The 13,006-nt window shown below is 35.1% G+C and overlaps 2 protein-coding genes across 5 annotated transcripts; one reads left to right on the forward strand and one right to left on the reverse strand.

Annotated features, from left to right (window-relative positions):
• Window positions 1–971: 971 nt before the first annotated feature.
• On the reverse strand, window positions 972–8,050 carry LOC103716948 (pre-rRNA-processing protein TSR2). 4 transcript variants are annotated; one of them, XR_003387515.2, is made up of 5 exons: window positions 7,728–8,050; window positions 7,063–7,154; window positions 3,227–3,340; window positions 2,726–2,810; window positions 972–1,259 (listed from the first exon to the last, which is right to left on the reverse strand). XR_003387515.2 is itself a non-coding variant. In XM_008805165.4 (4 exons), the coding sequence occupies exons 1-4, from the start codon at window positions 7,939–7,941 to the stop codon at window positions 1,230–1,232; spliced, it is 450 nt and encodes a 149-aa protein (XP_008803387.1). In that variant the 5' UTR covers window positions 7,942–8,050; the 3' UTR covers window positions 972–1,229. The 4 variants fall into 4 exon arrangements, 2 of the variants coding, with proteins under 2 accessions (XP_008803387.1, XP_008803386.1); XR_003387514.2 differs by having other exon boundaries at window positions 972–1,275; XM_008805165.4 differs by lacking the exon at window positions 2,726–2,810.
• Window positions 8,051–8,083: 33 nt separating this feature from the next.
• LOC103716947 (50S ribosomal protein L17-like) lies at window positions 8,084–12,749 on the forward strand. The gene is made up of 6 exons (XM_008805163.3): window positions 8,084–8,247; window positions 8,357–8,411; window positions 8,550–8,600; window positions 11,032–11,123; window positions 11,219–11,296; window positions 12,410–12,749. The coding sequence occupies exons 1-6, from the start codon at window positions 8,192–8,194 to the stop codon at window positions 12,561–12,563; spliced, it is 486 nt and encodes a 161-aa protein (XP_008803385.1). The 5' UTR covers window positions 8,084–8,191; the 3' UTR covers window positions 12,564–12,749.
• Window positions 12,750–13,006: the final 257 nt, after the last annotated feature.

The raw sequence follows: 13,006 nt of genomic DNA on the forward strand, positions 1-13,006 counted from the left end.
TGGAATCTGGTTTTCTCTATTTGCTTCAAAAACTCTCTTTCATTCAATGCACACCTCCTAAATAGTTTTGGCATGATAAGTAAAAATGCATGCTGTGTTTTCTTTTAAATATTATATAGTTAGAATTTCAAATGAGGCAATTGAAATAGATTTTAAATTACAAGCAAATATTTCAAAACTTATTTAACACATATAAATTTCTATATAATGATCAATAAAAAACTTTGAGATATTAGGGTAAATTGAGTATAAACAATTTTTTTAAGAATATAATAAGAAAAACTACTAACTTTGTTTTATTAAAATTATGAAATAGTATAAAGGAGCACAACAAAAAAAAATCTAGCATAATTTCTAAACAAACTAATAAATTTTATTTTAGCCACAACTTTTCTAAATGACAAATCCACCGACAAGTAAACAATTAAGCTGCAATATTGTGCTCAAAAATATAAATTAGGCTACCCAAAACCTTTATACGCATTTTAGAAGTTATTGAAGACATATTTCTTCTTTCAACAGCAAGTTATTAAATAACTATATTATTTAAGTTGTTAAGTTCAATTTTATTTGATAAATAATGATATATTTTTGGATAAGAAGGAAAATTGAATCAAAAAATAATTATAAGAAAATGAGAAAAATATAATAGTAACAATAATGATTAATACATATATGTCCATTTATGTTGGATTTTATTTTTATGATATTATTATTATACATGGATCGTAAGATTATGACTTATTGCTTTGGCATGCCATATTAACATCTAAAAAAAACAATTTATTATTTGATTTAATTTTTTACTTATATGAAATAAAAATATTTATTTAACTTGGTGAAGTAATATGAAGAAGTGCACTTTAAGATTTTTATGACTTTGGTGTTAATGGCATCAATAAGAAAATTATCTAAATGTTTTAATGTCATTAAATGATCTAACTATTTCCCTCAAAAAGGGAAAGAAAAAATTTGTCAGTAAATCCATAAAGAAGTATTATATTGAACAAATTTCTTATAACATATATGATTAACAACAGAATAGGTTAAAAACTCATGGTAAAACAATAGCAAGAGATGAAGCAAAAGTAGTTATCTCATACATGAAACAGGGTCATACTTTCATGATACATTATCAGACCCGAAGTCCCTTGCATTCTTGACCTTTATGTGCGGCAACTGCAACTTTGGCGTACCTCCAGGCCATCTCTTTGGGCTTCAGTTCAATCTCAACATTCTTCTTCATTCTGATGTTTCACCTATAGCATTATTGACCTATCAATAACATCAGCATCATAAACCTTTTTTTGGCTGTCAATCAGCACCATCAAAGTTCCTTCTATGGAACTGAATTGCTAGAAATTGTTCCTCTTCCAACTAAGATGGCATTGTAACATGGACATGATGTTTATGTATTTTCAAGCTCAAAAGAAATCTTGGCTGGTCATGCTGTTGAAGGGAACATACAACTTGTGTAATGAACATCTAGAACCTTTTGTTTTTCTTTCTACTTTCTTCTTCTATTATTCTATTTAATGATTTGTGTTAAGAGTTCAGAAAACTAGAGATCAAAATCAGACCATTTCCATTGCTTCTTGTTGCTTCACCTACAACTAGTCAAATAAATAATAGTTTTTTCTTCACCCCTTCTTTGGGCTGATCACTGCAGAAAGTGTGATATTGCTACAGCATTTCTGGTCTCATCTGCTTTAAGATGAGAGTAGAGAAACATTTACTAGTTCATGATCTTGGGGCATGAAAATTATGGGATGAAACCAAATTCCTTTTGTCATGTCTGTTGTTTATCATGCAAGACTACACATCTGCTATACTGCATTACTGCAGTCGAGATTTACAATTAAACAAAACTGTAAGACCAGTTGCACTAAATTAGGTTGTTATCATTAGTTAAGCAACTACATTGCAACCCTAACAGTTCATAGGAAAAGAAGTTCACCGTGGTCCTCATTTACAGCTCCAATCCTTCCCAGGCATCTCTAGTTACATGACTTCCAATTCCTTACACATGGCCTTTCTTAAACATGGATTTACTTCAATGTAAATGATGGACCAAAAAGCTTTTGATGGTCCACAAATGTTTTAGCATCCATCCAAAAAACATCCAAAAGCAGCATTTAACTGCTTAAAACGTAAAGAAATCAATGCCTAAACTCCCTAAACAAAAAAGCTACGGTAACCACATCAATTTCTTACTCCAGCACCCACTCCTTTGGATCACACAATCCTCCTTGCAAATTGTGTCGAACTTAAAATATGTTCTGAAAAGTTCCCAGTAATTAATCTTGCTCAGTGCAACTCTAAAACATTTTACACTGATGCTAACCCAATATTGACCTCTCGAGTATTGTGAGCATACAAAGTTGAAAGTCCAACAACTTCCCACCACGTATTAGAAATCTTTAAGATTCCCATCACCTATTTCATTGAATACTGAATATAGCAATGGCGATACCCAACAAGTTTTCACCCAATGTGTGTCAGTAGCCAAACTCAAATTCAATCAAACAATGAGCATAGCGAGAAATTCGAGAACCTAATATGTGCAATTGTTAGAAGTACATTGTTTTTGAATTATAGTTTGGAGAAGTTTAAAGAAGAAAAGAAAAGATAACTATTAAGCATCATACATGCAATAGCTTAAGGCAATTGCTGCAGCAAACTTTACAATTTGTCTTCTAAACGAACCAAAGAATATGTACTTTACCTCCAAGTCATGGCATGTCTCTGTATTGGCAGAGAAAATGACCCATCATTATGTTTGTGTTAATTTACAAAAAGAAACTAGTCCCCTGTATTTAAAAGACGGAAATAGGTTATCATGTCTTAACACAATATACACAACAAATATTCAGAGTATTTTTCTCTTAGCTTCTATTTCTTAAGGTTTATAATTCTAGTGAAGTGTTGCAGAATAGGAGAATGTTACTTCAATGTATCTAGGGTAGCTGATGGATTCTAAATGTGCAAAATAAGCAAGCTTTTCCTCTTTAAACATATAATATTGGAAAGAAACATTTAACCAAATTCAAGTAACATACTAACATGATAAACCAAGAAGGATCTTAGTGCCAAAAAATTTACATTTCACAAATTTAAATATATGAATAAAGCTTACCTTAATGTATATGTCAAGCCTAATCAAGCAGAAAATTATGTCTAATGCAACTTATAACAGTTTTTCTGCTAACTATTGAGATTATTTTACCTGTCTAATCTGAGGAGCAGCACGTTTCATATGAATCGACTTCTTTAGCTTTTTGACTGATTCATGGTTGACCTGAATGCAGTCTTCATGCATAATCATCAATTGCTCTGCAATCTGTATTATGTCAACATGGAAATGTTTATGCATCAAGATAAGGCATGCATAAACAAAATTAGGCACCAGTAATGCCTCCAACTTCAAATTTTCACCTTTAAAGTCTAAACAATTACAAGAAAAAGTCTATAAAGATAGATGAGGTGTGCTGGCAAGTTTTACTAAAACAGTTTATATAAAATTCAAGATGAATGAGTTTAACAAAAATGGTTGTATGGTTGTTCTCCACAAAACCTGTTTTGCCAAAACTGGTAAGACACAGAGCCGGAAACTGAGTCTTATGAAAAACAGGTCTCCTTCTGTTTTTCATAGAACATGTTTTGCATAAATAATATTTTACATAAATAACATTTTACAGCTATCAGTTCTAAAAGAACACATAACCAACCAAAAAATCTCTTAAAATTACATTGCACAGAACAAAGCTGACATCAAAATATTATATCAAGGTGGACTTTAAAAGGGTCATGCATAAATAGAAATGAGAATGTTAAGGTGGATTACTATAAAAAGCTAAATGCATTAGAAAAGGCTTAGTAGTAATGCCAACATATCAAATGAAATAGTTTGTCCAGAAACAATTGTGTATTGGGAAGCGCAGAAGGAGAGGAGCTTGGATTAGAGTTGAATATTTAAATGGAGGTCTCCGAACAATTCATGGCTAAGGATGGAAATTGATTCAAGCCGCTCATGAATGGCTTTGTTTGGTGCCAATCTGTGGGCAATCAAGTACAAACCGCATGCAGATGTGCAACCTTGTTCCCAGATTTTGAGCTACAAATCAATTTCCAGCGAAGACTGAGCCAAACCCAGTCTCAATAAGGCTCAAACCATATATATGTATATATGCATAAACAATGACCAAATTTAATCCAACAATGAAATCAAAGTTGAACATGATATAAATATGTGACTAAGTTTGAATATCAAGACTGAACTGAACTTGAATTAAGTTTAATTCCTGATATATTCGAACTTGTATTTAGTCCATCTCAAATTATGCATATTAAGGTTCAACGTAAACTCATGTTTAAATCATCTTAAACTTGATCAAGCTTAATCACAAAGGAAAGATGCCGAGCTTGATACTCAGTTTCAGGGTCGAAGTTAATTTCTACTAAGCTTTAATTAAACCCAGGCCCATTTACACCTCAATTGTGGATGGAAGTTTAAATAAGGCATATAAGCAGCTCAAGGTGGCAAGAGAAGAATAGCTATCAAGATATGAACAGAGAAAACAGATTCACGGATCAAAATCTGATTCCAAGTTGAAGGAATCATGGTCAATTCATATGAGTTACAGGGATCATGAATGATGTTCTTGATATTATATCATCAAAATGCAAAGTCAATAAGCTGCATGCTGATATAAAATTCCTAGTCGGACATATGATATATCATAATGGAAAGTTAGCATCCTTATCAGAACTTAAGCATCCATAAAGAACCAAATAAGTTTGATTCTATATTGCTCGAGTATGCAATGAGGTGACTAAAAGAGCACATGGTATGCCCTAGTTTAGGCATCAAAGCAACTCCAAGCAATGCAATGATATTGGTATCTTGAAATAGAGCTCGTGTGAGGGTTGCATTTGGAAGTTTTAAATTGAATATCATGATTTTATCCTTTTACTAGGTCACAGCTCACAAATTTTTGAACTTGGAGGCATAGAGTTTTTTAAATTGTTATACAATGATATCAATATCATGAATAGAGCTTGCTTTAGGGTTGCATTTGGAGGCCTTAATTTCAAAATCATGATTTTACCATTTTACTAGTTTTTTGAGTTTCAAGACTTCAAAGGGATGTTTGGTTGTTTAAAAGTCACAATTCACAAAATAGAAAACTTTGAGGTAGTAGGAAGAGAAAAATATAAACTTTAAAACTCTCCTAAAACGACTCTAGAAATTCCCAGTTTTAAGAGAGCTTTTGCAAAATTTCTTTGCATAACCAAGCATCCACACTAGGAAACCACAAATTGTAATTTTAAAAAATATAAAATCTTAACATATGATGAAGTTATGATACATCCAACTTGTCTTACCAGGACACTCGAGTCTTAATACAAGAATGTTAGATATGTATTTGAATTGAATGCATGTCAGACATTTGGCTACTTTTTGAAGTTTTTAATCGAGTTTCTTCATAAATGTTAGAGAGATGGATTCAAACAATGGATTCTCCTCATTATCTTAGTGTTAGATCTTAAACTGAGCTTTTGTATCCTTTAGAGATTGGTCGATAATCTAGGTATTAAAATAACTTGCTAAATTTCATTATTTCTAAATCCATAGCTTAATTGGAAATTTCAAATGAGAAACATGCATATTGGAAGACCTTAGTAACTCATATATTTTGATATTTTCTTTTATAATGTTAAACTTATATATGTGTTTTTTAGATAAATTCATTTTCCCAACATATCTATCCTTTCTCTCTCCTAACAAGTCAGACACAGAGATATGAATCTGAATCCAATTCTTGTGCCTATGCCCATGCGACCTCTGCATCCAACCACATCCTAGAGTAGGTTCATGACAATAGTATCCATAATGGGCATCAAATATAATATATTTTTCACCTATTAAGAGATGAACATAGAAAAGAAAAGCAACAACGTACAAGAGGCCCTTGTGTATGGGGGAAGTAGAAGAAAAAGTAGAAGTGCAAAGAAAAGGAGAAGTTGACTCTTAACAAAACGTTAAAAGCAAGACCGTTAGGAACATATTACTGTAGAACAATATAAAGTCACATGTGCTCAGGTCTTTGTTTCACATGTCTACTTCATATCAATAAATTCTCTTTCTTCTGATTAGTGCAAGCTTTTACTTCACCTTTATACTTGTTCTCGCACCACACTATCCATCTTAAAATTTTCATCTTCATGATATTTATTTGTTTGCATGGAACCTCTTTATAATCCAACATTATAAACAATACAACACCACCCCAAACAACTACATGTATTCCTCGGTCTCTACTAATTTGCCAATAGACCCTCAGAGAGTTCAACTTCCAATTAAAAATGATGGCAACAATACTAGAAGTTGGTTGATGAACAGATGGATATGGTAATCATGGCATGGTAAGATTAAATTTCAAATACTGAGCTTCATATCAGAAAAATAAGGATCATAAATCACCAGTGATCCAGTATGCCTTATCAAGATTATTGAATAACGAACTTTGTAGAACTCCTAAATCAATATTCCAGCCTTCAGACCAGAAACTATTTCAGTTGAAGATACAACATTTTTGGTCACTTCTTTGTATAGTGTATGACAGCGAGCAAACACACGAATGGCAGCAATATAATACACAAAAAATGTTGGAGCATTGTTGGCAGTTGGAAGGAGGATTCTTCAGTAAAATTAAATGTTGACAAGACACTGTTTAGCTCGAATATGGCATCATCACAAAACATAAAAAGACCTTATTTGATGCAAATCACCAAGTGATATAGTTTGAATGCCTTTAGGAGGCATATCATTAGTACTAATATTCAAAGTCCAAACACCTCTTTTATTAATTTCTTCCTAATAATAGAGGTGCCGCTCTGCATTTTAAGTCCAAACCTTTGTATGTTACAAATAACACTTCATGTGCACAAATTTTCCACAACCCAGTGTACATACAAGTCCCAAAACTCGACAAATGAACATAAGCTGACTTCATGTTGCATGAGACATTTACAATCATAGGACAATGAGAAAAAAATCACCTCCTCAATGCTGCCATCCTCGATAGTTGTATTGAAAGACAGCAGCATGTTCTCGTCAAGTATATTTTCCAAATCATCAACATAATGTGGAGCTGAAAACAGAAGAGAGAAAATTAACAAAGCAATCCCTAATGTGCCATCCTTCCATCATTTAATTTGTCCACGTCAACAACATACATCAAAAAGCAAAACGTAAGAAACAAAAAAAAAAAAGAATAGAAGAAATACAGTCCTCTAGATACAAACTTCAACAAAAAAAGGCAATGTACCAAAAAACAAAAAAAGGCAAAGACGTTTAATTCTAAAGATATATAAACTTCAATCAAATCAAACACACTTCTTAACCGGAAAAAAGAAATCGCAGGGCCAAAGTTAAAGGCTGAGAATGTGTCGTCTTTTTAATAGACAAATTCCCTTGATCAGCGTTTCGTAAGCAAATATAAGAAAATAGCAAATTTGTTTAGAAGCAATACGAAACTAAAATACAAAATTTAAAATCTAAACAGAAAAGGAGAAAATAAGGAAACATGTCCCATCCCGAAAGAAATTTTAAGTACAGTCCGAAATTCGAATTGCAATATGAACAACGAAACAATAAATTTTGGATAAAAATTGATCCAAGAAAGGGAACGAGTTGATTGGGAATCAGGGATCAAAACCCTAACTTCTGGATTGGGAGAACCAGGAGAGGAGGGTGGAGGCGAGCTCCTCCGATTTCTGGCCGGAATCCCTTCCGCCCCACTCGTTTCGGACCGCCATCTGAAGCGCTGTCCATCGAGAGAGGACGAGAGAGATCCCTTCTCGAAGAAGAGCCAGAGACTCCGGAGTGGGCGCCGCCGGGGAAGGCCTTTCGCGGCCTCCTGCATCGCCGGAATCCATTGCCTCCCCTTCCCCTCCCTATTTCTCTCTCTATGGCACGCGCTTCTCCGGGCGGAGGAGAGGAGTCGGAGGTTTTTTATAGATGGGCGGAGGAGAGGTGGCGCTCAACTGAGGGCGGATTCGGGCACGTGGGATGCACGTGCAACTACGACAAAACCACAAAGCCCGTGCGACTGGGTTCTAAAACCTAAATAGCCGTAACGTGTAACGAGAGCCTATTCTCTCCGCCGGATCCTGCACCGCCACCACCATGACCAAGTTCCGAAAGCTCGGCCGCCCCGCTGCCCACCGGGTCTCCATGCTCAAGTTGCTCTCTCCCGCCCTCTTCTTTTCTCACGCTTCCTAAGTCCATGTCTCCTCCTTTTTAGTTTGGCCTTCCTCTGTTTCTTGCTAATCTCTGGAAGCTGTCTTTTAGGACCATGGTCTCTCAATTGGTGAAGCACGAACGCATCGAAACCACCGTCGCGAAGGTACTTCTCTCCACCGCCAATTTCTGGTTTTAGAGATCGATGTTTCAATTGGGGTGGGGTGTGCGGCATTTGTTCGAGCAGGTGGTGATCATTTGATTAGTGAAAATTAAGCCGAAGTACTCGTTGTGATGATTGCAGGCAAAGGAAGTTCGTCGTGTTGCAGATAACATGGTGCAGCTTGGAAAAGAGGTCCCTCCAATACTTCCTTTTGTGCTTTAGTAATTCGTTTCACCGATCGGATTTCATCAAGTTTATATTACTAACAACACTCATCATTAAATTCTGAAGATGTGGGACTTGCAATGGTGGATCAGAAAACATCACAATGTAGACTGGGATACGAAATTGTTATTTCTAATGATGCAATTGATTTGGAAAAAAAATGTTCTTTTTTTTAATACATTTTCGTTTATTCAAGTGCCTGACTGGTATTAGAGTGATTGTTCAGGCAAGCTTATTACGGATATCTGGAATGCATGAAATCTTGTGATAGCATATTGAAGGATTGCTTTGGGGTCAGGGAAATTTAAGAAAGATGGGAATGATAGAAATAATAGTTGAACAACATTGTATGCTGCAATAATAGGCTTCTTTCATCTGGAGGGAGTAGTACTGTTGTGAAACTTCTCTATCCATTCATCAGGCTTTTCAAATGTTAGTTTCCTAGACATGAATGGAACTGCCAACTAAACTAAGACACTTGGAATGACTCTCTTAGGAAGAAACTGACTAAGTTTTCCTACTTCTAAAGGAAACAAAGAGGCATTGAGAGAAGGAGATTAAAGAAGAGGGGTACCTAGTGATTAAGAGACTGAATGAGCTGAACTAAGATTTCTATGAGAGAAGGATTTGGAGACTTTAGTATGATGAAGAGTAACTAAAGAGTGCTTAGGAAAGGTTTTCTGGCATTAATATTGCTATGAGTAACTCAAAAATCTGGGAGAATATTAATAGGGGTCTGAATACTTGAGCCATGTACAGTGATGTTTTGGGAAAAAATGTATGTCAAGCTGAGTTAGTTATATTATGTCTGTTATATGAAGCAGCATGATGGATTACTTTTCACACCGAATATATGGAAGTAGGAGAGGGCTACCTGCTCTTTATGATTAGAAATTTCAAAAATAGACAGAATGTTTTAGGGTTTAAAAGAGATAGCGAGCTGGATGCGTTCCATTAAACCCTCTATAAATATATTCAGTGATATGGATGCATTTTGCCTAGAAAAAGATAGTCTGGAGCTATCTAAAGTTTGAGCTTTTAGCAGGACAACTATTCTTAATAGAATAACTAGTGGTGAACTCGTGAGTAGGGTCTTGAGCAGTGAGAAGAAGGATATTCTCTGTGTGAGATGTTGAGTTGGTGACAAATTAACAATGTTCTCTCTCATAGCATTTGGTGCAAATGCCCATGAAAGCTTGCAGTTTTTGTTGGCTCATTTGAACAAGGAAATTTGATAGTCATAATAAAGATGTTGGAAGACCAAACTTATATCATTACATGCATAGAGTTGGGATATCTGGACAGATCAAAACCGAAGAATATTTGAATGGTCTATAGTGGAGGTGGGTGATCAAAGGCATGCAACTACCTTCACTGCTTTGATATTATTTAAGCTATTTTTCTTTCTTTGTTGAACCCGCTTTTTTTATTTATCTATCCATCTATTTATTTATTATTTGTTCCGTCTTTCAATTTGTAGTTTCTTTGGGGCTTCCTTGTTACCTTATCAGCTTGATCTGTGTGAGACTGACATGGAAAGGGACCCCACTTTTATTATATAATTTTGGCTTTATATTATCTTTTCTGCTTCAAAACAAAGTTATGCTTGTCTCTGTATTTCATGTTAGCGTTTCTTGATCTCATCTTAATCAAACTTAATATATCCTGTATGATTACAAACTAGTCTACAGTTTCAATTAGGTTCCTTGATTTTTGTTTATGCTGCATTCGCCTTACTTTGATACAGCAATATGCTTTTTCTATAGTATTTCGTTGCTTTATTTCTTTCTTTCTTCTATTTTTCATTACTTCATCACCAAGTTTAGTCATCAGTTTTGGGGGGTCTTCCCTCTCTCTCTCTTGTCTTGATAGTGGCAAAGGACGAGAACCATCTTTCCTTTTTCCCCTTCCTAGATTTTGTCATTGACGGTAGTTTTCTTCTCCACGCGGCGGGGGGGGGGGGGAGATCAGTTCATATATGGGGGGGAGATCAGTTCATATATGCTTGGGACAAAATGATACCAGAGATAGGCACAAAAGTGTGAAAGCCACAGACCTAACAATGGTGTGGTCAAGATGCCTCTAAATGGGTTTATTTCATACTTTTGCTCTTGTTCTGCTCTTTTTAAGTTTTCTAACAAGGGAAAGTCATTTCATACAGATCCTGAGAAGCCCTTATCTGAAGTCTTCATACACCCATAACAGTTGTTTAACATGTTTTGCAGTTGCTTCCTGACAGATCTGTTATTACTTATTTTGCATATTTTTATAACTCATAACATTTCTATGTTGTCTGATAAATATGATGCATGATTCATAAAGTTGATATTTAATTATGTACAGATTTTCTTGTAATAGTCATGGTTTATGTTCAATTCATGAGTTTGATTGTTTTCAGGGGACACTTGCCGCTGCACGTCATGCTGCTGCTTTTGTTCGTGGTGATGATGTCCTTCATAAGTTGTTTACGGAGCTCGCTTATCGCTATAAGTAACTATCTAATTTATTAACACTCTATATGAGTCATTCTTCCAAATTATATTACTCTGTTTTTTTTAATGGAAGAAGTTTCTTTTGAAATTCAGAGACCGAGCAGGTGGGTATACAAGATTACTTCGGACTCGCATACGAGTTGGAGATGCTGCACCTATGGCATACATTGAGTAATTTCTCTTTTCTTTTCATGTCTACTAAAATTTAAAATGTATTTTTCATGGTAATGATGCATGGAGTTTTTATATATGTTAAATTCTTGTGGACATGTTGTATGGGAGGGCAGAAGATTTATACCTTCCATTCACTTGTCATGGAATGCATAGATAAACTATAATTCTCATACAGAGTTGTGTTTGACACAATATAGGAAAACAATTTCGGTGCCTGATTATTATAGTATATTTTACTTCTTCATTCAATTTCGGTGCCGGAAGAAAGGAAAATTGCATGACTAGTAAAGCAGAGTCCCATGTGCTGAATTTAGTCAATCCAGCCATCAAACATTTCTCATAAAATTAGTCACTACTTGAATTTTCTGGTTGTCATGTTTTACCAAAACAAGTTAGTAAGAGACCTAAGAATGACTTTTGCCAAAATTCTTGTTTGGCTGCTTTCAGAAACCCTGTTTTAACTTGATATCAGGCTTTATAATGTATGTTGTAGAATTCACTGATAATTATATGTCATCTCCAATCATGCCCCAGCCCTTAGCATGATGATGGGATGTGGAAACTGTTTCACTGCGAGAGTTCACGTTGGCAAACTTTCTCGTTCCATATGCTGGCTCTCTCTTCCCCAGTTCTTATGCTCTCATAGCTGCACTACCATGATTCCACTGCAATTCCATACCATATTCACCTGTATTTTGTAGCATATTTGTATCTTGTCCAAATGCATGTGTTGACATTGTTTGTGCACATACAACGTCAATATCTGGTCCAGTGATCGTCTTCTGCTCATTATTGGGATTGAACAACTCAAGCATTGACTCCAAGACACTAAAACATGAAATGACATCAACAATTTATGTGAGATTCATGGTCAATGTTATATTAACACCTTTGAATTTAACTCACCTCTAAGACTTTAAAGTTGTGATTTGATACAAAAAATGATGTGCGGCGCTACTTTCTTTTTCTGCTGTTAGAATGTATATGACTTCACTCAGCAGTGGAAATAACATATCAACAAATAATAGTTCTTGCTTTATACTCAGTTAAATGGGTTTTTTATAGTCCAGCAGTATGTATAATTTCTTACATATGTGGACTTGAATGCAGATTTGTTGACAGGGAAAATGAACTCCGAGAGGCTAAACCCCCGAACCCCCAACCACCTCAGAGAGTCCCTCTTGATCCATGGACAAAGTCCCGTGCTAGCCAACAATGGGCTTCGCCTAAAGAGAATCAGAACTCTGGATCAGAAACTCAATAAGTTCCGTTTTGATGCATTTTTGGTAAAATAGAATTTCTTTGCTTCAAAGAAATTTTGTAACTTAGCAATTCAGAGAAAAGGATGCTAAATGCTTATAGAGAATCAGCTTATTTATATGGTGATAAGTCATAATTTGTAAGTTGTCGCAGTTGGTAATCCAAAAGATATTCTGTCGGTTGTGGCTTATTGCATGCGGTCAATGCTGGATTTTGGTAATAAAATCATCCTTGATAAATCCCTGCTTGCACTGCTGAATGAGAGCAATCCATGCAGACAAGAGGGTCCGTTTGTTCATAAATTTCTCTTCTCCTAGATTAAATGATCATATATAAATCATCCTATGGTACGATATGAAAACAGGAAGTTCTGTTAAAAACATTCATAGAAAGCTCACAATTGGGATGCCACTCTCCCGAGTGGCGGGAGATGATAGCAGCACATAT

Source organism: Phoenix dactylifera, unplaced genomic scaffold (genome assembly GCF_009389715.1).
Source record: "Phoenix dactylifera cultivar Barhee BC4 unplaced genomic scaffold, palm_55x_up_171113_PBpolish2nd_filt_p 000085F, whole genome shotgun sequence".
Classification (NCBI taxonomy): Eukaryota; Viridiplantae; Streptophyta; class Magnoliopsida; order Arecales; family Arecaceae; genus Phoenix; species Phoenix dactylifera.